At 43.2% G+C, this 26,409-nt stretch overlaps 1 protein-coding gene across 2 annotated transcripts in view; it reads left to right on the forward strand.

Moving 5' to 3' along the window:
* The window catches only part of LRRIQ3 (leucine rich repeats and IQ motif containing 3), a 432,105-nt gene that overhangs the window by 372,553 nt on the left and 33,143 nt on the right, over positions 1-26,409 (forward strand). For both annotated transcript variants that reach the window (XM_085602282.1, XM_085602281.1), the window contains exon 8: positions 11,528-12,245. In XM_085602282.1, coding sequence (XP_085458408.1) covers positions 11,528-12,245 — 718 coding nt within the window. The remainder of the gene's footprint in view (positions 1-11,527; positions 12,246-26,409) is intronic.

Raw genomic sequence — 26,409 nt, forward strand, 5'->3', positions numbered from 1 at the left:
CATTTCACATGGCTGCAAAATCGATGTTCCTATGGACTTGACAGGGGAAGTGTGCTGATATACTTTAAAATATAAAAACATTATTTAAACAATTTTACAGTAAATTACATTAAAGGTATTAACTATTACTTACAAACTAAAATTAACAAACATATATTTACAAAACCATATGACACTTATTAATTAAAAAATCAAAGAAGATAGAAAATAACATTTAAATTAAAAATTACAATTCCTATTTTAGAAATACAATAAACATTAAAGAAAAAAGAAAAACTAATGGTAGAAAATAACAGTCCAAAATAAACAGCACTAGCAAGAGTGTTTGGCTTTAAAGAAGTCAGATTTACTATTCTAACTCAAATTTAGGCAAATGTAAAGAAACTTTAGGACTTTGTTGGGGTAATATTTACCATCCCCACTGCAAAATACGCAAAAGCAGGGAAAGTGTTGCACTTTTAAGGGCTTAGATTTACTATTCTCACTCCAATCTAAGCGATAGTAGGGAACGTTGTTTTAAGGGTGTTTTAAGGGTGAGGGAGACTAATCCCACTGCTCACTCACTTATATTCTTTGAATCCTGCCTGGTGTTCCCTTTTAATCAAGAGATATCTTTTGGTCTAACACTGAGGTAGTTTTATTACTTAATCTGCATCCCTTACTTATCCAGAAAAAAAATCCCCTACCACAATAGTGTGCTTTCCCTTCCATTTTCATAATGCCCTCACTAGAATCGGGAATGTTTCGAAAAGATTTGGTGCTTGTCCACTATCATACTTCTTGTGTGCATCATTATTGAGCCATCTATCCAGCATATAAAATGTTATTAGGATATAATGTACATAATATATGTATGGGCCAAAACTGTCAATATATTTATCAAGTACATTCTAATCAGAACAGAGAATGCTGCTTCAGTAATATGAACACTGGACCCCCAGGAAAGACCATATATTTCCAACAACATATACCAAAAAGGATGCATATGAGGAGTGCACCTCTTTCACAAAACGTGCAGTGTGAAGGAAAAGTAGAACCTCTAACTGTGATGCAACTGTTGGCCATTTATTTGACATTCACACTCCTAGAATCCGCTGCACACAGTATGTTTCTTTATGGCTTAGCAGGAACACTGATTGGGCCTTTTACGGAATGGAGGTGTTGAATTACCTAATGTACCATTCTTGCTGGGTAACTTGTATATTCTTGTACATACTCCGGTCTCCCAATCTATTTGGTGCAAGGTAAAATCCAAAGTCTTGATAGAAAACAGCTGTATGAGTGTGATGTTTTAGGATATTCAAGAGTGATAACATGATGAACACCAGCCTATTGAGCCTAAAATGTTATTGTGCATTCCCTGTTAAACTGAGTGTCCACTCCTGTGCTAATTTCCTAGATGACTTGGAGAAGGTTTGGGGCATTTCCCTAGAATAGGTCAGTGTTCAGCATTCCATCCATCATCTTTTTGTGTTGCTATAGCAGCCCCAAGTGGGAAGGGTATGTCCAGACGTCGACATACCCTGCTTTCTGTGCCACTGGATTCAACCTAGCCTGGCTGATGAGGGCTGATACTCCGAAACCAGTACCTGAGTGCTTGTATTCCAGTCCAGGGAGGACCTACCCTGACAGTTCGGGCTGGACTGTTCCACTGGGGAGCAGGGTCAAGACTGATTTGAATATGGCTGAGTCCAAACTGTGGTGGCATGGTGAGCAAAAAAAACGATGAATTTAACCCAGAGATGTGACTGGGGGGTCAGTGTTTGACATTGTTCAGAATTCCATCCATCATCTTTTTGTATTTCTAGTGTTATAACCACCAGGTTGCAGACTTATTCTACTGAAGTGAAAGTGATTCTTGCAATCTAGAGAAGTTAAAAGTCTAGCAAATAGTATACTGGAGTTGCAAGTACTAATTCAGCGAAAAGCTCTTTGAGCAAGTCACCTATCCCATGGAAGCTCATTAGGGTCGTGAACAAGTGTGTCAAACCCTGCAGGTAAACATGTCCCAAAGATGGGTTAAACTCTTGAAAAGGCAATTACCCATTAATAGCCAAAGGCCGAGGACTCCCTGAGATGATATCTTTGGGCTTAAAACTGGTTTCCCGAAACCATCAGAATATTTTACCCCAGTCAAATTCTTCTCAACCTCTGAATGGAAGACTGCCATTTAGTCAGGTCAAACACTTTCTCTAAATGAGGCCAACTGTCAATAGCTGTATGCAACTGTCAAGCTTTTTTATCATGCTGAAGTTGCCAGAAGTGAGCGTGACTCCTTCATATAGCCACTGTGTTGCTTTACAATTAGACTATCACGTGAAAGCAACAGGTGTCTCCTCGAACTGTCACTGATTGGCGATAAACCCATGCAACGTAAAAACCTACATGCAGGCAGGGTATCCAAAGCAGAGATTTGTTAAGAAACCTGGCATTCACAAAACCCAGCCTGGAGTAGATGAGGATCGGATCCAGCAGAAGCAGGCTTCCAGGAGATGGTTCAGTGGTTCAGGAGATGTGGCAAGGTTTACAAGATATCAAGTAGGAAAACACAGGAAACCAAGGGCAAGTAACCAGGAGGGATTCCCACCAGCACAGTTACTAGACTGTTTGCATGTATGGTTCTGAGAGTTCCAGGTCCTTTTTAGGTCTCGCCTACGCAGCACGCATGCGCTGTTTAGGAAAAAGACCTTTAGCCATCGATTCAGTTTGGCTGCCAAAAATGTGCACGCATTGCATTGCCTTCAAAGGCAACGCGTGCACGTTTGGCGATTCCCTTGCGGGAGCGAGCTTTGACATATGGTTCCTGCTCACTCCCGCAAGGGAATCCGGCGCAGGCCCCCTCCTCTCTTACCCTCCCCCTGCTGCCTCCTCCTCTCCTCGTCAGGGCGAGGCGCGTTTGTCTTTTTTGGATCCTTTTCACAGGGAAGCAACTAAATGAAAGAAGGAAAGAGAGGCAGCGTGTGTTCTTCTGGTATCTGGTTAGGTGCCTGGTGTTCAAAGCAAAATGTTCTGCTGTGTTCGCAGTTTTCAAAGGGCTTGCCACGAAGTTTGTCCACTTGTTTTGTTTTGTGTTCATTGCTTGCGGAGAGGTGATTTGCAAGCTTGTTGTCTTCGCGTGGCGTGGGGATAGCTTTTTAGGACCGCGCTTGTTTGTTTTTGTTGCACTTCTTTCCCCGCAGGGAAAACCCTACCACCCGTGAAGTGTGCCTGTCCCATACAGCCTCAGCAATGTGGGGGTGAGGTGATGTCATCATGCTTGTGCCAACCAGTGCCAAGGCGAGGAGTGAGTGGGCGCTGCCCTCAGGGGGCGAGGGTAGGCTCCGGGAGGCTGGTGATTGTGGACCCCCTCTTAAATATGTGAAAACGCGAACCTTCACTTACAGCCAAAAATAGCTTCATGTACCCGGCGGGGGCTCACAGGATGCCTGGCGTGGGATTATCAGAGGCCCCCACTCTTTCACACACTGCCCCCATTCTCCTGAAGTAAATACCATATTATTGTCCCTCTGCCTCTACCCTCTGCCTCTAACTTCAGCCTTCGGAAGGTATTGCGGAATTCGTTAAGTAAATCCAACTTTTTCATGACAAAAGCTCCTGTAATGAACCTGAAATAAGATCCCCTCCTACCCGACACCCTTCCTCAACAGTGGTCTCTCCTTTCCTCTCTACTGCGGGGACGGCTTCCCCCCTGCTTTTGCCCTGCGCCTCGTGACATCACAGTGATGTTACATCATAAGCGTTCCATTCACAGGATTCTGCTTCTGGTGCTGCTGGGAAGGCACATGCCTTTCAAGTCAATATAAAATGTAGGTTTTACTCAGTCTTCATTTAAAATAGCTGAAACTTTTTATCATAGGCAGTATTCTCATAACTTGCTCAAACAGCGCTCCTTCGTTGTACAAATTAAATGATTTTTACTGGGCCACATCACCATCTCCAATACGGGAGAGGATGTGGTTTAACGGCTAGAGCGCCCGACCTTGAAGCTCGGGGAAGAGGTTCGGGTCTGGCAGGAGGCTCAAACGTCCTGTGATTTTGGGCAAATCTCCCCGTGCCTTAATAATGAATGTGTTCCTCTGTCATGTAACTGGTGCTCAAGTAAAGCGCTCTGGTACCTCCGTGTTGATTTAGCGCTATAAAAACTGCAACAACAAAATCTCCCTGTCTGCCCTGCTCCTCCTCTCGAATACTGTCCAGTAATCCACTCCTTCCTGTGTTACGACAGCTGTTATACACTGCGGAGAAATTACCTATATAAATTGTATGAATTGCTCGAAGAATACTTACAATTTACACTTTCTACCGTTTCAAATCCGTTGTACAGGAATGTAACGGGATTAAAAAAGCCATTCCACTCTTGACAAGTAGAAGCACTTCCCATCCCACTGCCCGTCCCGGCACATTAATACATTGATTCCTGCACCTCCCCAGCGATGGACCTTCCGAAATACCCATCAGTCCACAGCCTCCAGGCTTGACTTCCCTCCAAGCCCTTCTCACTGATCCCCCCTCGCTCTGACATCTCCCGGTCCCGAACTCGAGGTGTGACATCATCATCAGTCCCGGAAGCCCTCGAACTTCACTCATGAATACAAACTCACCTCACCTCCTAGGAATGCAGCCCCAGACCCCTGGTACCTATATAGCAGCAGTGGTAAGTTCTGTGCGGAAATCCTCACTGCACTTGAGGAGATTGGTGTTATTCCAGTCATTTCACTATTTATGATTTCAGTGAATGTGATAGAAAAACGAGCAGTGACGTCATGAGAATATCTTTGGGAAACAAGTCTTTCTCTTTCCCTGACAACACTATTAGCACGTGAGTGGTGAATGCGTGAAAAAGTCGATGTTTGGATGAATGATTGAGTGCACTGATGGATGAACTAATGAATGCGTGTATAGATGGATGAATGGGCACACAAGTGCACTGAGTGACTCAGTGCATTAATAGATGACCCGATGGGTGTACGGATGGATGGCTGGTAAAGGGACGAGTGAGTGAATGGATAAATGAAGGAGTGAGTGCATCGACGGATAATGTGGTGGAGAATGGAAGGCTCCGTTAGCAGTCATTCCTTTAATGGTTTACAATGCTCTGGTGGGAGTGCCAGCACTTGTTGAATGATTCCATGCCCTGTGGCAGTCTGTTTCAAATCATGCACTGTCATTTAACAAAGCAGTGCATTCTGGGAGCTATTCCCGTTGAACTGGACGAACACAGAGAAAACAAGCATTGGCATAGCCAATAGGTCTCGTCTTTGGGGCCTTATAAGTATTTAGTTATGCAGCACAATATCCTTTGTGCAACAACATCAACTGTTACATGGCTCAACACTTATAAGGTCCCAAAGGCGAGACCTATTGGCTATGCCAATGCTTGTTTTAATGTGAAACTGAAAATCGGAGAAAGTGGAAGAAGTAAGTGACATATAGGAAGTAGTACAGCCGCAAACGTTTGAAAATGACAACCTTACAGACTGCAGACATGACCATAATTGGTTTTGGATCACTTCCTGTTTCTTTGTGAAAGAATGTACAGAGTATGTCAAGGGTGGCTTCCAAAGAGAGAGGCCTGCTTATATTGGGACAAATAGAAGTCTGCCTCTGGAAACTTGTAAAAGGCAGGGAGGGTACTAAATTTCATGGACCATGGCCAGAATATGATACATGTTGACTGAGCAGTTTAAGTCCAAGTAGAGAGGTGAAGTCTATTATCTATAGAATGCTACCATTTCTATTTTGAAACCTTTCCAGGGATATTCCCCTTACACACATTGTCAACTCCTCCCTCTCTCAAGGCACCTTCTTCCTGCTGAAAAACCTACTCTGGAACCTCATAATCTCACCAACAACTTCCCAATTCCATCCTGGCTTTCACTTGAAAAATTATCAAGAAAGCTGTCTCTATTTAACTAAAGGGCAGAGCAACGAGAATAAACTTCTGTAAGACTACTAATATTTAAACATCCCTCCAGCATGTACACAATTACCCTTTCCAGCATCAACAACACCCTCCTAATCAATGACAAAATTGAGCTGTTTCCTAATTTTGTTTGACTTCTTTACAGTTTTTGATACATTTAACGACAAAGCACTTCTCCACACCAACAAAACACGCTTGGACTTCTCTGATGCAGGCCTACAGTGCTTCTGTAACTACCTCACAAACTTTGAACACCTTATCCAGATGGCTCCTAAGGTCCCAGAAACTGCCTCACTCCTGCAGAAAATGCCATCTCTATGGAACACTTCAAATTGATACCAATCGATGAAATCTTTAAGATCCACCAATCCGCAAATGACACACAACTTTATCTCAAAATATCCACAGTCCCTGATGTTCAGTGACTTAAATCCTGCCTCAAGCACATGCTTTAAGCTTTATTTGACAAAAAGCAATTCCTCCTACTCGCCAGAAGAACAACGCAATAGATGATAAACACTTTGTTATCTGATAACAACCTAGTTGACTTCACTCCCCATCTTATAGCTAAAGAGAATTCCCTTGTTTGCCCCACAACACAGACCTCTTCCTCATTGAACACATTGCCATGTAGGCCAAGACATCATGGTGCCAGCTTTCTCTCCTGAAAATAGGGCTGTCTTTCATACTGCAAATGAACTTCACAACTGCAGTGCAAGCATTAGTCCATGTGAACAGAGACAACATACTATTCAATCACCACCTTAACTCCACATTGGTACACATGAAACAACCATGATAGGCATCTTACATACTTGACAAGAACTTAATCAAGGCCCTGAAGACGTTTGACCTTGCACCTTAAGCCTGAAGGAATTACGCTGGCTCTACCACCAAGCATGCATCATCTTCAAGACCAGCTCCATCATCTGCAAAACATTCAGCAACACCACCCGTGTGTGGCTAACAAATTAACTACCGCAGATGGACAGTGCCACAGAAAGGCAAGGACCATGCCATACTGGGAAAGTAGAAATGGAAGAAAGACTACAAGCAAGATATTCTACTGTTTACTCTCCCGCATATCATAAAGAAACTAAACACAAATCACTTCTAATAAAACAAGCACACCGCTTGACACAAACCACATACACCTCTCTAATTGTAAACAATTTTGAATTGCCTCGCAGTGCTCCCACCCACCTTTTAGTGCTTCCCTTCTAGTTTTGTGTTATGTATGTCCCACTAAATACATACACATATGCCTGCCTGTCCCAAGACTGGCCTACGCTCCCCATAAGAGGTTTTAATAAGGAAAACTTCCTCTCATTCAAGAGATGACAAGGAATCTAGATCACCAGCTGTTCCTGAAAAGAACTGCTCATCAAAAGCCTGGAGCGTTATACCTGTGTGATGATGGAGGTGCTGACTGGCCATAAAGGTGCTGACTGCTCGTAAACACTTTGTACTGGAAGGTCCGTCTCAAAAAAGTTGACTACTAATGCTCGGAGGTCCTCTGTTAGAAGACTTTTTAGAATCCTGCCTTGACATTTCACCTATGAATAGAGCCACAAATGGCAGAATCTGACTTTCTCTTGGATTCAGGCCTTCATGGCTGTGGCACCCATGGATGTCACTGAATCGATGCAAAATCCGGGACCTATGTCAAAGGCTCCTTTCTTGTGATTGTAAACAGGAGAGTCTAGTTTCAGCACAAGTTAACAAAGAACTTATGCAAAGCTTTGCCAGATTCTACACCCAACACACTTATACATTAAAATGCAGGCACCAAACATTCCTCAGCAATCTATAATATGCAGTCCTTCTATCCCGCTATACCCAGGACAGGATAAAACGTGCAACCATTCTGAAAATATCCATCACCTGATTGACCCAGTGGTGACATATTTAAGATAAAGAAAGCCAGTTACCCAACAGTAGATTTCAAAGATTTTTGACAAATCAAAAATGTATGGCTTTTAAATATTACCCTTTGGTCCAGGGTTATCTGTCACTGAAGTACAGGCACCCGAAACCAGCATTTCTTCTAAACTGCCTTCTGAAAGCAGGCATATACATGTTATACATGCCCGATAGCTCCGAATGATAGCCCCTTTAGCACCACAACTCTTTAGAGACCTACACATATATATTCAAGAACATGAAAGAAACTGATATGTGGCATCTCCTTTACCCGATCCCCTCAACGAGTGTGTGCTATTTCTTTTTTTAGAATGTTTAATTGCACTCTTTGTAAGTGAATTGCTATGTGAATTTTACCTTATTTCGTCTCTTTAGTTTTGTTTTTTTCTGCTGATGATCATGTACTCATAGACAATTTCCTGAGAAAGGCCTTGATGCTTGTGCTGAACCGCCAACTATTAGCTCTGGATTCCTAAGAGAAACCAGTATTTCCATCTTAGCGCTACTTTGCTTTACCTGTGTGAGAGCTCAACCACAGCTCGTATCAAGATGGAAGCCACTACCCCAACGTTTATTAAGCTGCTTTCCTATAATGCAGGTCAGTCTTGGGACTAATCACCCTGTTCTTTCAGCTGTATTGCGTTGTCTATGATAATTCTCAGCACTGCAAATTGTACTTCATTCATCCTTGGCCAGACTGTCCTGGTCAAGATTGACGACCAAGTGGCAAAAACCTATGTCATCTAACATGGGACAATGAAATGTCTTTATTCGGGCAGCAGTGAATGTGGTGTTGCTTACCACATCATACTTTGCAGGTGGGAAGGCTGCACAGAAGAGCCAGTTCAATTAACACTTCACTTCGTTAGACTGGCACCATATCTATCCCAGTCTTCCAACTAATGACACCCAGACGAAGGGAAGCATAAGTGTGTATATTTCCCTCCGAGACTGGTGTTCCTTGCGCTTACAGTTTTCATTCCCAGTCATCAGGACCCTGTCTTTTTGGTAGTCAGCTGGAGCTTTGTGTGTCTTTCTTCCAACTTCTGCTACTTCTGCTAGAGAAGATGGCCAAAGTGAAGACGATTTATGGGGCATGGTACTGATCCCACACCCCCTGGTCTCCCCTAATTGGAGAATTTTACAGATGCTCCAATTCCATCTACCAGGCATCTCTGCGCGGTTTTTGCCTGACTTCCTAAATAAATGAGCAGCTACATTTGCAAAGGAAAGGTGACTAAAGGGAGCTACAATATGCATCTAATGAAGCTGTTGTCTGGCCACAATTGTAGTGTATGGGAGAAATTAAATCCTTTCGTCAGAGGGCGTGTGACTAAGGGCATACATTCATTGTTTTTCAATTGCTCTGTAAGTCCTTCCCAGCCTCAATTACATTTCAGTAACAAGTAAACCAGGCACTGCAAAAAAGATTGTCACCTCTATCACCTTGGATATCTTAGAAAGCTCTCACTGTAACTGATTTGTCATTTTTGGTGTACTGATCTCTGGTCCTGTTCTTGGATGAGGGCTTCAGAACAGCAGTACCTGTGTACCCTCTTGTAGCACAGAGCGTGATGACAAAAACAGACAATGTGGTCATTCTATGATTATTTATAGATAATCTTCATTTTTCTGAGTCCATGTGTTCCTGACTAGAGTTCAGCTCCTATCCCTACTGATGCCCAAAGTCCTATGTCAAGTGTCCATGTCTTTGTATTAAAAGACTAAAAAGAAGAGGACATGATCCTGAAGGTGAGGAAGACGAAGACTATCCCTCACAAAATTTAATAAATGCAAATTTGTTACAGTGTGGGGATACAAATTGCTAGTGTCCAGGATGAGCTCTCACGCTTACCTAGTACGAAGTAGGAACTCCTTCTTTTTGTGTAGGACCTGGCAAGCAATTGGGGGGAGGAGGAGGGCTCTTCACAAAAACATTTTGGAGTTGCAAAGTAGTACTTAAGTAGTAGCCCGTACGTATTCTTACAGACATTTGTGAATTACCAGCAAAACATCTCAAAAAGAAATGTGTATGCAATTAGTACAGTTGGAAGGGATGAGCCCTCTTTCCACTTTTTCTCAAATTGAGTCCTGTAATACTGCTTCCCTGGCTCTTAAATATTTATGTGAATCAGCCCGCTGGGTATTTGCATATATATAGGGAGGAGGAACTGAAACATAGTGACTGTTAATGTACAAGTCACACATCACGTTTAATTCACTTTATTTATTGTTGTATTTTAATGTTTCTTCTTCTCGGGAACGCAAATATTGTCTCAGGCGAGCTTTCTTCTTTGATTTCCTTAAGTGGTTATGGGGATGGACTTCTTTGACCAGTGTGCTCTACCTTCATTGCCCCCACATTGCCATTGTCCGAGGTCTGTGTTCGATTGTGGTGCAAAAAACGCCATTTCTACGAGTTATCAGGTTGGTTGTACCACCTGATTCCAGCTTTTGCATCGATCAATGGAGAATGTGTGATCAATTTTCCGCATCGTATTTCCCATCTTTTCTCTGCATCTGCAAACCAAAGTGGGATCCTTTTCGTTTATCACACAAAAAGGCTTGGCATTTCTGAGCAGCTGCAGTAGTGCCTGTCTGTCCTCTGTTACTGAGCACTACAGTCTGGTGTCTGGTTACTGCCCTTCTATTTCAAGTCCTTTGCAGCAGTTTTAAGATATTAATTAGAGTTTCTCGTTGCTCAAATGGGTGTAACTTCAGATATTGATATATTTCCCTCATCTTCATTATTTGATTTTACTTGCGTGAAAGTCACTCGTAGTTGTTGAAATGTCACTCATAATTACAATGAAATTATGAAAATGTCACATGTAAGCAATCAGACACCTTGGCAGCTATGGCGCCATGATTAAATAACAAACTCCCCTCCTTCAGCAGCAGGATGTGACGTCTCCCTTCTCCCCCGCAAGATGTTTGATGGTAAATCAACTTAATCTGACCGGCCCCGCCCCCGTTGTGACAGTAGTATCCATTGGGCCTGACAATGAAGTCAGACTGTCTGCGAGCGGCGCCTCGGGAAATAGTGAGCTGCCTGCCAGCAGCAGCTTTAGCTCAGCTGCACACACCAAACCGGCAGAAGCAGCTCGCGCAAGGCATGGGCGGTGCGCTGCCAGCTACCACACATGACAGTTTTGGGCAGTGCTTCATGAGGCTTAGACACTATGCAAATGCGTGACAACGCATTTCAGGGTGGTGATTCGGAGCACCACACTGAAATGCGTTAGTCTAACTCCTGATGCGTGATGCTTGGCAGGACTTTGGTCCCTTTAATTCCTTCCAAATGGTACATAGAGAAAAGTGTGAGTGCAAAAATATTTTGACCGAAACCGGTAATGCGTGCTAAATGTAAAAACGGTAAAAATAAAGTTTGGGTACCATTGTGCAATTTGCACCACAGTCTGATTGATGTCATTAGTGTAATTCACAGGAAATCTAGGACTATTGATAGCTCTTGTTTACCTGTTACTAGTTTCCCTATTTTCGAGCAATATTTTCTGTGATGGGCTTAGAATTTTTCCTATTTGTGCCTGCTTTTATGATTTCACATTGGACAATATTCACAAATTATTAGATACTCGTAAATGTATTACATCATCAAAAACGCTGTTCCAGTTACTGTATATGTTTTGAACTTAATGACGTATTTTTTATGTGATCTAGAGCCTTCAAATGAACCTGATTTAGAGGACAAGGGAAAAACTAAATTTAGACTTTCTGGATTCAAGTCAATACTTCACAAAGCAGACTCAACGACTACAATGCAAATATCGCATAAGGAGGCAGCTGATGATATACGCCATGCTGACAGTCTGTTTCATTCAATGGCACAACAAAAACCTCGTGTGTTGCACAGCAGGCAGAACAGCTCGGAGAAGAAACTGTCTAGGAAAACCTACAGCTACGCAAAATTCTCTGGTTTTTATGCAATTGATAAGGCCTACACAGCGAGGCAGAGGCATGAAATACAGGAGGAAAAGATGCACAAGGTTTTCCTTATACAATCAGCCAAGAAAGAAGCACAAGTCAATGTGAACGGATTTTTACTGGAGAAAAGGAGTGAAGCTTTAAGACAACGTGAAGTAGATGGTTTGAAACTACAAAACGCTTTTCTACAACTGCAGCTCAGTAATTCACAACATATTGAAAATATGAAAGAGAGGTACCTCCAGTCTTTAGAGCAGAAGAAACATAAACAAGTGGATAATAAATTTGTTCAAGTCTTTAGAACTAAACATACTTCAATGACAAAAACTCTGCTTAACCACGATAGAGCCGTATTCAGAGAAGATACTGCGCTGGAAAAAAAGAGACATTTGGAGGGACTACGACAACAGCAAATAGAACGGAGATTATTGATCAAAGATCTAAAAGAATACAGGTATGACACATTGATGTAGACACAGTGAATTGCACTGTTGAGTTGTAAAATGTACCTTTTGTTAGATACATATGTCGACAAACGAATGGAAGTTGTAGGAGCACACTGAATTTTATTCCCAACGCAACACCACTTTCATACAGCAACATGCCCGAATCAGCCCATGTTACAAGTAATAGCTTCCAGTCTTCCAACCATATTCTAAAAAAGGTCCTTAAATAAGCATCCAGAGCATCAAAATTAGCTTATTCATGTAATTTCTTGTGATCTTCCCGTTGAAGTAAACCACCATGATCAATACCTGCCACCCCATGCTCATCACAGTTTTTTACTTTCTGATGGATAATTACTCACTTTAGAACACTCCCCAGGTGCCAGACTGTAGTGCTTTCAATCAGAGGGGTTGTGAAGCCCCAGAAGTGAGGGAGCAGAGCTGCATATAAGCACCACCCCATATGCTGATTTTAGTTCCTTTCTTTCAGCACCCTCTGAGCTGGATCCAGAGCTCCTCTCCCAAATTTGTCAGTTTCCAGATTACATTTCAAATGATTTTACCAGTGATCTGAGTAACAACGTCCCCTCCCAAAACAACAGATTTCAAGCCATGCTGAGACTGCTGGAATCAGATGTTGGCCATAGACCAACGCAAGGTTTGTCTTTGGTGTCTGGGCTCGGACCACGTCTCGTAATTGTGTGATAACTGCACTATCATGCACTCCGAACTGAATTTGGCTCAAGTGTCATGTTAGGAAATCACAAAAGTGCAGCTGGTCATCATGCTGTCTGGGTTTACATAATGCCAGTGGGATTGACAACTTGCCTGAAGCAGAGGTTGACTCACTGCTTGGGCCACCAACAGAAGACAGTGTCTCATTTGCGGTGGCGGCCCGAAGGACAGCGGAGGCACTTTATTAAGACCAAAACAAATGTTCTAACAGAGATTTTACAATCCGGACCATCTACTTTGAAGCCCTTGCTTCCCTTTAGCAATGCCCTCATTGAGACTTTGATTTAGTCAAAACCTTGTTTTTGCCCACCTGTGAATAGACAGGTGGCCAGACATCACAGTCTAGTGCCTGGTGACCCAGATTTTCTCCCCAAGCACCCCACCCCAGAGAACCTTTTCGAAAAGGCCTTGACCATCAAGGTGAACCCCTACTCATTTCCGACCACTCCTCTGGACAGAGATTCCAAGAGGATTTAGGCTTTTGGCAAGTACGTTTTCTAACGCCATTCTAGCATTATGATCAGTTAATGCTGTTTGTTTGCTGGGTTCTTTTACACCCACACTGTGGGACATGGCCAGCAATATGTTGCTGGCAGCCCCAAAAGACCTTAGGGCCCCTGGCGCAAACAATTAATGATACACCGGACACTGCCAGGTATGTTGTCTTCACAGGTCTGGATACTATGGATTGCCTGGGGATGGCAGTTAGAACTAGTGTTGTACTTCATCAACACACATGGATGCATTCCGCAGGTTTCTCTGATGATGTGCAGGCCTCCTTCCTGTATTAGCCCTTTGAGGGGTCATGCCTGTCTGATGAAAAAGCAGACTTTGCCTTGGAGTTCTTTAAGGATGGCAGATCCATGGCACACTCATTGGCACTGTTCACCCCTGCCAAACAGTTTCTGCATCAGTACAAAGTATTAAGATACTCTTCCAGAGGGCTAGCATATAGACAGAGACAGCCTTTCCAACATGTGCAGTTGGCACCGTAGTCTTTTCGAGGACATGGACATGAGTCCTGCAAGCAGCATGCTGCCAGCAAGGGCATCCGTCTTCCAATTCCTCTTCCACTACTACAACAGCCACCAAACCACTTTAGTTTGCCTTTAGTGGAGCATACCCAACTGGTGAAGGGCAGGATTCAACATTTCCTCTCAGGTTGGCGCGCCATGATGTCTGACAGATGGGTCTTACAGAACGTTAAAAATGGCTATGTTCTGCTGTTTCTTTCTGCCCTTCATACTATTACTCCCACACCACAGCAGATTTCAGAACTGCTCTCAGTTGGTGCCCTTGAAAGGGTTCTGGGCTCCAAAAGATTAGCGGATTGTATTCTGGCTATTTCCTCATTCTGAAAAAGGAAGGGCATTAAGCCTGCTATGGAAATTCATCCTCTGAATGCCTTCTTGTAGATGGATGGATTCAACACAACTGGATGGTGTCCTTGGGCTTGCAGGACACGTCTTTTCATATACCCATCTTGCAGTTACACAGATGTTTTCTAAGGTTCAAGGTAGGCCATGAGTATTTTTAGTTTGTTCTGCACCCTTATGGCCTTATCAGCTCCCCTCTGGTTTTACAAATGTGATGGTGGTTGCTATTGCCCATCTTTGGAGGTCAGAAATACCCATCATTGGAGGTCAGGTATACTACCATACCTCGACAACTGGCTGTTTAAGGCGTGCTCGCCGCTGTCCGTCGTGGACCCTCTCCGGAGAATGGCAAACCTCTTAACATCTTTGGAGATCAAGACCATCGAGCCAAAGTTCCACCTGACTGCTTCACAGTGGCTTCCGTTCTCTAGAGCAGTCCTGGACACAGTGGAGTTCCGTGATTTCCCTTTTATCACAGCGAATCCAGGACATTCAAACCATAATCTAGATATTAGGGGCTCAATCCTGGGTCACAGTGTGAGCGGCTCTGAGGCTTGTAGCGTTCTTAGCATTCTCCTTATCAGCTTATCCAGGTGGCACATACAGCATCTGCCATGTAATTTGAAGTTCAAGGGACCCAACAGCAAGGCAGTATGGCCAATGCCATCCATGTCTCTGAGGAGATGGCTCAAGATAAACAGTTGAGCTGCTTGAACACAATTGTTCCAGGACATCCCTGCTGTACTGGAGAGGTCATCTGGGGAGGTGGACATCTGGGACTCTGGTCTCCATTGAAGGGCTGGCTCCACATCAATCTGCTCTAGTTGAGGGTGATTCATCTATCTCTGAATGTCTTCTTGTCATCCATCAAAGGTAGGCTGGTGCAGGTTCTGATGGACAACAGCACCACCATGTGGTCCTGCAATAAGCACTGAGGAATGGGGTCAGTGTCATGAGGATCTGCTACTCTTAAGGTGGGTGGAGCATCAGTGCATTTTCCTGATCGTGAACTACCTGGCAGGGTTCCTGTATTCCAGAGCCAACAAACTGTGAAAGGTACAAAAAAGTGATAGATGGAATGCTTGAATTAATCTCAGCAACTGATAATCACTCAGGGTCACATTCCAGTCCATCCTCAGATTAAACACAGCCATTTCCAAATCGGCGTTGGAGCTGTTCCAACAGTCCAGCCCGAGCTCCCAAACTAGGTCCTCTCTGAACTGGACCACAAGCAACACAAGACCAGTTTCATTCTAGTTGGGCATTTTCAGTCAGGTGCAGCTTGTTTCCAGTGACACAGTGAGCACAGGACCCACAAATTGGCATACATGTCACACTTTGGGCATCAAAATGAAAAATACAAGAACATTATGGATGGATTGCTTGAATTAATTTCAGCCACTGATAATTACTTGGGACCGCATTCTAGCCCCTCATGTTTTTGCTCACTATGCCACCTGACATTAGACACAGCCATATACAAGCCAGCCTTGGTCCTGCTCTAATATGAAGAGTCCAGCCTGAATTGCCATCTAGGTCCTCTCTGAATTGGAGCACAAGCAATCCAAGACCACTTTCAGTCTAGTTAGGCCTCTTCAGTCAGGTACAGCTTGGTCCCTGAGGCGCAGTAACAAGGGAACCATGACTAGGCATACCCATCGCACTCATGGCATCACAATTAAAAATACAAAAAGTGATGTATGGAATACTTGAATTAATCTCAGCCACTAGTAATTTTTCAGGATCACATTCAGTCCATTGTATTTTTGTCCTCTGTGCCACCTCAGATTACACACAGTCATATGCACAATAGCCTTGGTTGTGGTCCTGTAGGAACAGTCTGCCTGAACTGCCAAGAAAGGTCCTTTCTGAAACAGAACACAAGCCACCCAAGACTGGTTTTGGACTATCTGGCCCTCTTCGGTTGGCTGCAGCTTGGTCCCAGTGGCACTGTTGACACGGAAGCCAGGTCTGGGCATGCCCACCACACTTAGGGGACCACAATGAAAATTACAAAAAAGTGATGGAGTGAATATTTGACTTAATCTCAGACACAGGTAATTACTCAGGCTGATTCCCAGTCCATTTTTCATCGGACCAACTGAGCAGGTAGAATCCAGGGGCCCATGAGTGACGTCTACACCCCAAACAAGTACACATTATTTCCACCCGTAGTGAGAACTCTGGCTAGATCTTTTTGCCACCATCGAGAACACTGATTGTCAAACGTTTGGTACACTTGAGTTTCCACAAGAACACTTGTTAGGAGATGCATTCCAGCTGAAATGGGACATAGGACTCCTGAACACCTACCTGTCCCTACCCCAAATTTGCCCATATTGTGTAAAAAAAAAACAGGCTCAAATCATCCTAGAGGTTCCAAATTGGACCAGGAGAGTGTAGTACTCAGACCATCTGTAGATGAGCATCTGTCCTCCGATCACTTTGCAAGGGAAACAGCGTTTACAACGCTGCCTCCACAACGTGGTTCCTTTACAACGCGGTTGTTACAATGTCCGCGTTGTTACCGCAGGTACCATTACATCGCAAGTCGTTTCAACAACTTGCTATAGGGGGTGCACTGGTGTCGGATTTAGAATACAACACCTTCCCTGCTGTTGCACAAACTGGATTAGGAATAGTGAATAATACTATTCCTAAATCCAGCGTGCCCCCTACAGCAAGTCATTGAAACGACTTGCAATGTAAGGAAATGAGTGAACTACGCATTCATTGTAAAGAGCCATATTCCTTTGAAAGGACTTCCAGTTTCAGCAACAGGTCAAGGTCCTCTACCCAAATTTGGGCAATCCACACCTACATGTGTGGATACTGAGTGGCAGCAACTAACTACAATTAATCTTGCATCTGAAGTGGTGGATGTCAACCTTGCTGCCAGGTATCCATACACATCCATTTATGCCATGCGCTGGGACAAATTTGTGGCCTGGTATGGTTTCCACAAGACTAACCCCTTATAAGCAAAGCTTTTGTACATTCTCTTCTTAGTTTTATCTCTGTCCCAACAAGATCTTCCAGTGGGCACTGTTAAAGGTAGATTGTCAGCCCTTTCAGCCTTTCTACATTTATCAAACCAACCATGCATGTTTAAATCACATGTTGTGTTGAGATTTATTAAAGTGTTGACACACATGTTCCCTCCCTAACCGTTTGTGATACCACAGTGGGACCTTTACTTAGTCTTGATGTTTCTCATGTGTACTCCTTTTGAGCCATTGCATAGCTGCTTGCTGTGTCTCCTGACTTTAAAGAATGTTTCCCTCATTGCTATCACGTCAGATCATTGTGTGAGTGAACGTCAGACACTTTCAGTACTACTGTTGGTGCTAAGGACTCAAGCAACATTCTTGCCAAAAGTCAAAAATTCCTTTCACATTGAGCAACTCTCCACTCAAAAAGGGGAATAAATGCTTCATTGACTGCACTCCAAAAGGGCTTTAAGTTTTTACATAAATTGTACCAAAGACCATAGAGTAGACTGTTCACTTTTTGTGGAGTTCTCCGGTGTGAAGAAAGGGAATGATATTCAGAAAAGGACCTGTCAAGGTAGATAGCATTAAGATCTGCTACACACTGGACAAGAAGCAGCCTCTGGAAGGTATGAGAGTTAATTCTACCAGGGGTAAGACGGCTACCATTACTTGGCACAAAGAGTGGCTGCAATTGCCTTCTGCTAGCCTGGGACATGGTTGTCAGTGCACACATTCATGACACACTACTGACTTGATAGGAACGCTATTTTATCCACTCGGTCCTGCAAGACGTTTTGACCTGAGCCCATTCTAAAGCACCTCAAACTTAGGGAGGTACTGCGTTGGTATCTATTCTAAGGTGAGGAATCTGCGGTACTTCTTTGGCATCTATTCTTAGGTGTGGAATCTGTGGTTAGAAATATCCATCAGAAGAAAAGGTTACTTACCTTCAGTAATGCTCTTTCTGGTGGATACTCTAACTGCAGATTTCTACCACCCTCCTACTTCCCCATTCTGTGGAGTGGCCTTTTTTAACATTTACACAGGTCCTAAGTTATTATTCAGCACATTGGTACCAATGATTGTTTATGCTCACTGTCTGATGGTGCTGAAAGGGAAAATGAGAAGAAACTGACATTAGCCGACAGGATTGGCACTTACATGTGGATCTGCTCTGTCACTTTCGGGGCACTGTGGAGTCAAGCGTGGAGCCGCTTGATGCCACCCAGTGGTACTCGAAGGACTGATATGAAAACGTTTCCGGGAACAGATTGGTGCCTGGGAACTATTCTACGGTGAGAAATATGTTGTTAGATAGTGTATTCATCAAAAAGCCTTACTGAAGGTAAGTAACCTGTTCATTTAAGCTCCTTTACCCTTTAAAAACATCTTCACTCAGGAGCCGCCTGTGCAGGTAAGAGTGGTGGGGCGGTGGGGCCGGGTTGGGAGAAGATTCGATGGACGACCCGAGGGAAAATTAAATAAATAATTTTCCCTTGTCGTCTGTCGAAATGTCCTCCCACCTGGCCCCAACCCTCTCACCTGCACGGGCCGCATCTGTCTCAACTAAAATTGAGAACTTCAGCAATTAAGATTTTTATTTCCAGTTAGTCCTAAAAATACCATAACAGAGTTCCACATAACCCTCTCATCCTTTTGGAACTATTCACCAGACAACTGTTTTGTTTGGGTACATGTCATTGAGGCTGTGTAGGAGTGAGTATATCAAATAAAGGGTTTGAAAACTTAACCAATGTTGTTTGTGAAGAGTCAGTGTGGGTGGAACTCGTGGAGTTTTCATCTATGGAATTCCATGGAGTTACATAAAATTCCATGAGATTCCAAGGAGTTCCACCAATAGGCAGAAATATGTATCTTGCAAAGCAATTTAGGGCCAGTAGCATACCAGCTCCTAAATCATAAAAACCAGTGCAAATGGCACCATGTGGAGTGGGAGAGTGTGCAGCCGTTGGAGTTGATTTTGCTGCCGCTCAAGTAGAAAATCTACTCAAGCAGCAACAAATCTTCTTGAGAAGCAGCCCTCTCACTGCAACTGCACCCAACCACCTGTGACCGCCTGCGTTGGAAAATGTCACTAGGGGACAGCAATTCTTGCTCTCATTCTTGGAGCTTGGCTGGAACAAAATATGCCACAATGCAATTGGTGGAATTTGGCAAGAACTTCACGCTATGAGAGTAACTCGAAGTTGCCAAATTCCCCCAATTCTGCCCACTGCCCACCCTAGTGAAGAGCAAAGAGAGATTCTTTGTAGTGAATACAAAGGTCTTCACTTCCCAAGAGGTTACCTGAACAGACACATATTGATTAAAGTGTTCACTAGGGAGGCCTGAAGTTTACTTTTGTCAAACTATATTAGCATCAAAGAAATGTATTGGGCAACCTTGTCATGCTGGATTGGAGTATATTCTCAGGTGTGGTTTATTTTGATTGTCTTTTCAATTATTTTATTTGTATTTTTTTAAATGTCCGATGTAGTGCTGACTTCAAGGTTTGTATTAGATTTCACAGTGACGTCATTGTCAGCCTTCCCAGGATGCTGGTTTCTGTTCCAGAGAGGACCTGGTCTCCAGGTTGGGCAGGACAGTTCCCATGCAAGGCAGGGTCAAGACTGATTTGCATATGACTTATTCCAAACTGGAATGGCGTGATGAGCAAAAATATTATGGATTTAACCCAGATCTGTGACTGGAGATGAATGATTGATTTGATTAGCTTTCCGGCCATCATCTGTTCTGTTTGCATTGTCACCCTAAGTGGGCAGGGCATGCCCAGACCTGGGTCCTGTGCTCGCTGTGCAACCAGATTCATGATAGCCTGGCTGATGAGGGTTGATACCCCGAAACCGGTTCCAGGATGCTGGTTTCTGTTCCAGGGAGGACCTGGCCTGGCAGTTTGGGCTTAACTGTTCCAATGGGGAGCAGGGTCAAGACTGATTTGCATATGGCTGGTTCCAAACTGGAATGGGGTGGTGAGCAAAAGAACAATGAATTTAACCCACATCTGTGATTGGGGGTGAATGGTTGATTTGTTCAGCATTCAAACCATCATCTTTTCTTTTTGCATTTGTTGCTGTAAGTGGGAAGGGTATACCTAGATGTGGGTCCCATGCTCGCTATGCCACCAGATTCAAGCTAGTCTGACTGATGAGTGGTGATACCATGAAACCGGTTCCAGGATGCAGGTTTCTGATCCAGGGAGGACCTGGCCTGGCAGTTCAGGCTGGACTGTTCCCATGGAGAAGAGGATCAAGACCGATTTGCATATGGCTGGTTTCGACCTGGAATGGCATGGCGAACAAAAAAACAATGGATTTAAACCACATCTGTGACTGAGGTGAATGTTTGATTTGTTCAGCATTCACTCCATCAGCTGTTCTTTTTGCATTTGTCATTATCAACCTTATCATAGATTTTATAAGATTCACGACTCACACAATTGGCATGGGCTGATAAACTATTTCACCATCACATAATGAGAGCTGAAGAGAGGTTGCCCTGGTATGGGGATGTCATTTTAGGTAATGGAGAAAACTTAGTATGTATGGAATGCCCCCTTGATTAGTTGTTTGAATGGTTTATAGAAAGGTCTATTGAAACAGGTAAATGGTGGAAAATAGAAAAGAGTGTAGGGAAAGTAGGTCCGCAATAAAGGGTAGGGCTCAATCAATTTTACATTAATTGTGCGATGAATGTCAATGTATAAGAATAGTAGATTGTAAATCCCTCTAGTATACCAATACTGCTTAGAAGCTGCGCAAGTAAAAAAAATGAGATCCATTTTTAGCTGCTGTCCTGTCAGTTGTTTGTTTGATTCATGAGTCAGATAAGGAACTTCTGGTTATAGGAAGGTATAGAGCTGCTTGTACATGCCTGAACCATCATCTGTTTGTGATTAAGAGAGTTTAGGATGGATTGTGTCTCTTCCATGAAGGTGTTCCCTGAGGAAGGGTAGATGGATATAGCATCATATGTTACCTTAATTATAGTTGGGAGAAGGTCTTTCCAAGGGATCTTCCTTAGAAGTTGTCAAGAGCGGAGGTTTTCAGTCCAGTAGCTGCTGCGAGCTACTCCTTAAGGTTACCTCTCATTTTTGCAGTAGGTACAACTGAACTGACTATACTTTTCCAAAGAAGCATTTTTCAGGTGGACCACTGCTGTTGGCTACTACTTAGTTGCAAAGTTTTGTGTATGTTGTATGATGCCGAGCAGCATCTGAGAGTGTTATGTAGTTATGTAGAGCAGCAATATTTCAGCAAATGCTATGTGACTTTTGACAGATTGGAATGAGGCCATCTCTGGGAAAAGCTTCAGGCCTCGGGCATCCCTGCCACTCTGTTAGAGGCAATTCATCCACTTTATGATAGTGCTTAAGTACAAAATATTTTTTGAGTCAGGTTTCACAATATCCCTGCAAATTTTAAACCAATAGGGGGCTTAAACAGGGGTGCACCTTGACACTGCTGGTTTATAACCTATATGCAGCAGATATAGGTACTTCCATTTCTGAGACCAGGATAGTTCCAACTAAAGTGTTTGGCTACCCTCTACCTATGTTACAATATGCAGATGATGTCATAGGTATTGACCAAACAGCAGTTGTTTTGAGGTGCCCTTTGGATGGTTTCGCTAAATATAAGAAAAGGAACACACTTGTAGTGAATCTGCCAAAATCAATATCAGTGATATTTGGTTGCGGTAAATGGTAATAATATAAATGGAAATTTGGTAACCTCGCTATAGAAATCTAAATATAACTACCCAGGCATTTGACTTGAGGAGAGGGGAAGCCATAAAAGTAATTTAACTTCATTAGCAAACACACTGAGCACTAATACATATGGTTTATCTCAATTGTATTAAAAGCAACAGGCTCTCACTATTTTGCCTTTTTGAAGTCAGTCAGTGCCCGGTTAGTGCCCTCACTCTCTTATGGGCATTTTGCCTTTCCTGGTAAATTCTCCATTTGGTTGGTACAGATCAGTGTAAGGCTTTCTGATGGATACTTCTAACCACAGATTCCTCACATTGTGAATATCCCCAGGAACCACACTGGATCTTGAAGATTTTTAAATTGCAGCCTTCTTCACACCAGTAAGTGGTGTCTTGTGGCAGTTTTTGGACCTCGTCCTGCACCAGAAATGATGGTCGGAGCCATATATAAGCACAACTCCGGCACGTTAACATCAGTTCCTCTCTTTCCACACCTTGGTACATCGAATCCAGACTAACTTAATGAGTTTTTTTCTTTAGATTCTTGAAAGAAGTCATGTAAGTCTCAGTCCCACTCCAAATCCAGGGTGCAGATCTATTCCCGCCCTCGAGGCCATTCCTGCAACAGGTCATCATTGTGGTCCAAGTGTTTGGGTAAAACGAAGTGGCAAGGACATCAAGGTGCCCCCTTTCTCATTCCCTGTGCCCCGCCAAGGAGCCATTCCACAGTTTATCCTGATGCACTCTGAATTTCTGGGGCTGTTGGCAACGTCACAACAGATTCAGACTTGAAGATAAGCCATGTTGCAAATCTTAGCCACCCTTCAGGTTCCGTCTGGTGCGCCTTCGGGCCCTACAGATCTTCAGAGGCCTCTAGGCCTCTGTCAAATCTGTGCCTCCTGAACCATTTCAGTTTCACCTCCACACCAAGATCCAAACCGAATATTACAATTCTGTTGTTGTGAGTTTTCATGAGCTGTGCCAAGGTAGAAGGTGTCCCAAACATTTTAAACACCTGTAATTTGTATTGCATTGCACTATCAGTTGCTATTTTCCACAATATTAAAAGATCCGAGTTGGGCGTAATGTTTTAAAGGTTAGCTCGCCAGTTGTAGCTGGAGGGGAATAATGAATGGGCTGCTGAAGCCTTATTTAAGCAAGCCGGCTATGCAGTCATGCCTGTGACATGCTGAAGCACCCCAAAAGCCAGCCTGTCTCCCCACCGACAGTGCATAGTGACGGCTTCCTGTTCGGTCCTCGTAGGTAGTCACAAGATCCAGGTGAGATACACATGGGAAACCCTGGTCGCTTTGTGCAGGTTATAAATGTTCACAGGGTAGATATCTGGGGAAGGAAACAAGTAGATCATAATTGTGACCCGGAAGCAGCAGGTAATAATTTTCGTAAAAGCGACATTCGCTATGGTTTAATTAACATTTGCTCTGCAGTTAAACATGCTATGGTCATTCATGACCTGCTCCGAAAAGGTGATTATTATGTTTCTGCCTAACAGAAACCTGGCTTATTGAGGTCAGTGCGCCTGAACAAGATTGTTTGTGCCCATTGGAGTTCAATATCCTTCACGGTAAGTGGCCCAATCACCAGGGCGTAACAATTATAGTAAGGGATACATTCACAATAAAGTAGCTGGTAGCTCCTGATTTACAGATGGCAGCAACCCTGCTGTTCACAGTACCTTCTCCCATTTTCAAACTTTTAAGTGGAATTCTTTGTTACTGCCCCCCGGGTCCTGGGGAGGCTGTCACCGATACCTTTCTAGACATTGCCCTCCTTTTCACTAGAGTACACTAACTTTCGGTAGTGGAAGACTTCACTATCTGAGCAGAGGCTCTTCTTAATCCCCCTTACCCACAAACTAATTAATGGAATGCTGTCCTTGGCCTAACTTTGAAATGCAATGGCCACACTCACAATAAAGGGCACATGCTGGAGCTTATTTTTGGATCCAGGGGACGCATTTTGCAAAGAAGCATTTCCATTGGTATGATCTGATCATTTGTTGCTTTCTTTCGTTCTTAAGAATAAAACAAAACTGACTGGCAAGCCACAGTTAAAACACCCATGGACTATGCACTCAGTCCTTAACCTGGCTCAGCAATTGAAAAAATCAGGTCCACCGGTGAGATCAGACTTAATCACCAACGACTGTGGAAGGTACACAGCTTGGGTACAGTCTTCTCTGGATGGAACTCTATTTTGCAATCCACAAAAAAGGTTGGTTAAAGGAAGCTCGTCCTGCACCATGGTACTTTTACACTGAGAGGCTAAACTGGTGTTCAGAAGTTGGAACAGATTTGCTGCATTAATTACTTCTGTACTGCGAAGACGAAAATGAAATTGGAAAAGAGTGTAGAAAAAAGAATTTGTTGCTAAAATGGCCTATCACATTGATATAATTATGAAAGAAGAGAACTCATCGAAGGAAATGTTCAGCATTGCTGGCAACCTCTCCATCCTAGAATGTGCTGCAAATGAGTTTGTTCACCCTCAGTCCTTGGCTGACAGCATCTCCAACCTCTTTGAAGAAAAGATATTGGTGATTCTGAATTTCCTGTCCTTGACTGAGGCCCTAAGACTCCCTAGTGTAGCTGAAACAACTTTCTCAATAGCTGGCGATAGTCAAGAGATTATAAATCGGTAACGCGTGGAAGAATTTTCTGACTACAGCGCCTTCGAACACGAAAGCAACTTGCATTGGTTTGACTTCTGTGATGATGTGATGACACGTGTATGGGCGTTACGCTGCCTATATTCTCGGACTATTGGAAGTCTTGGAAGATTGAGGTGTTTAATCCTGTAGCACTAGTGAAAGAGTTCAGTAAGCCTGATCATACACAGAAGAAACATTTTGTTGCTACCGGAGTGGCTTATATTTCATGCCCTGATGAAGGCTTTTTTAAAGATGAAATGCTCTCGCTGCATTATTTCTGAGAGAAAGAGAAAAAAGAAAAATAATAAAGCAAAACAAATTGACATAACAACCGGGACCTGCAACTATCTATTTACTGGCTTCTTGAATTCACTACAGTCATTAATTGGTTGTGTTTGCCTCTCTATTTGTATAGAAATTGGAATTGAAAGAGTGTAGAAAAAAGAATTGTTGCTAAAATGGCCTATCACTTTGATAAAATTATGAATGCAGAGAACTCATTGAAGGAAATGTTCAGCATTGTTGGCAACCTCTCCATCCTAGAATGTGCTGCAAATGAGTTTGTTCACCCTCAGTCCTTGGCTGACAGCATCTCCAAAATCTTTGAAGAAAAGATATTTGTGAGTCTGTATTTCCTGTCCTTGACTGAGGCCCTAAGACTCCCTAGGGTAGCTGAAACAACTTTCTCAATAGCTGGTGATAGTCAAGATTTTTTAAACCGCTAACACGCGGAAGAATATCCTGACTACAGCGCCTTCGAACACGAAAGCGACTTGCACTGGTTTGACTTCTATGATGATGTGATGACACATGTATGGGCGTTACGCTGCCTATATTCTCTGACTATTAAAAGTCTTGGAAGATTGTGGTGTTAAAACCTGTAGCACTAGTGAAAGAGATCAGTAAGCCTGATTATACACAGAAGAGAAATTTAGTTTTTTCCGGAGTGGCTTATATTTTATGCCCTGATGAAGCCTTTTTTAAGGTGAAACGCCTTGGATGCGTTACTTCTGAGAGAAAGAGAATAAAGAAAAATAATAAAGCAAATAAATTAACATAACAACCAGGACCTGAAGCTATCTAGTTACTGGCTTCTTGAATTCACTACAGTCATTAATTGGTTGAGTTTGCCTCTCTATTTGTATGAAAATGTGAGATTAGACTTGAAAGAGTGTAGAAAAAAGAATTTCTTACTAAAATGGCCTATCACTTTGATAAAATTATGAAAGCAGAGAACTCATCGAAGGAAATGTTCAGCATTGCTGGCAATCTCTCCACCCTACAATGTGCTGCAAATGAGTTTGTTCCCCCTTATTCCTTGGCTGACAGCATCTCCAACTTCTTTGAAGAAAAGATATTGGTGATTCTGAATTTTCTGTCCTTGATTGAGGCCCTAGGACTCCCTAGGGTGGCTGAAACAACTTTCTCAACAGCTGGTGATATTCAAGAAGATGGCATGCCATAACTAAGCAACATGTCCAAGAATGAGAGTGTAGGCTTAGAAGAGTGGGAACTGATATCCCCAGATTAGTTTACGTAAATTACATTAGCTCTTAAATCGGGGTCACCTCTTGATCCCCTGTAAATACCAGTAAATTGGAAAGCTGCTGCAGAGGTACTGGGTCCTCCACTGTTTGAGATCCGAACAACTCACTGAAAATTAGGC

This window comes from Triturus cristatus, chromosome 4_2 (assembly GCF_964204655.1).
Source record: "Triturus cristatus chromosome 4_2, aTriCri1.1, whole genome shotgun sequence".
NCBI lineage: Eukaryota > Metazoa > Chordata > Amphibia > Caudata > Salamandridae > Triturus > Triturus cristatus.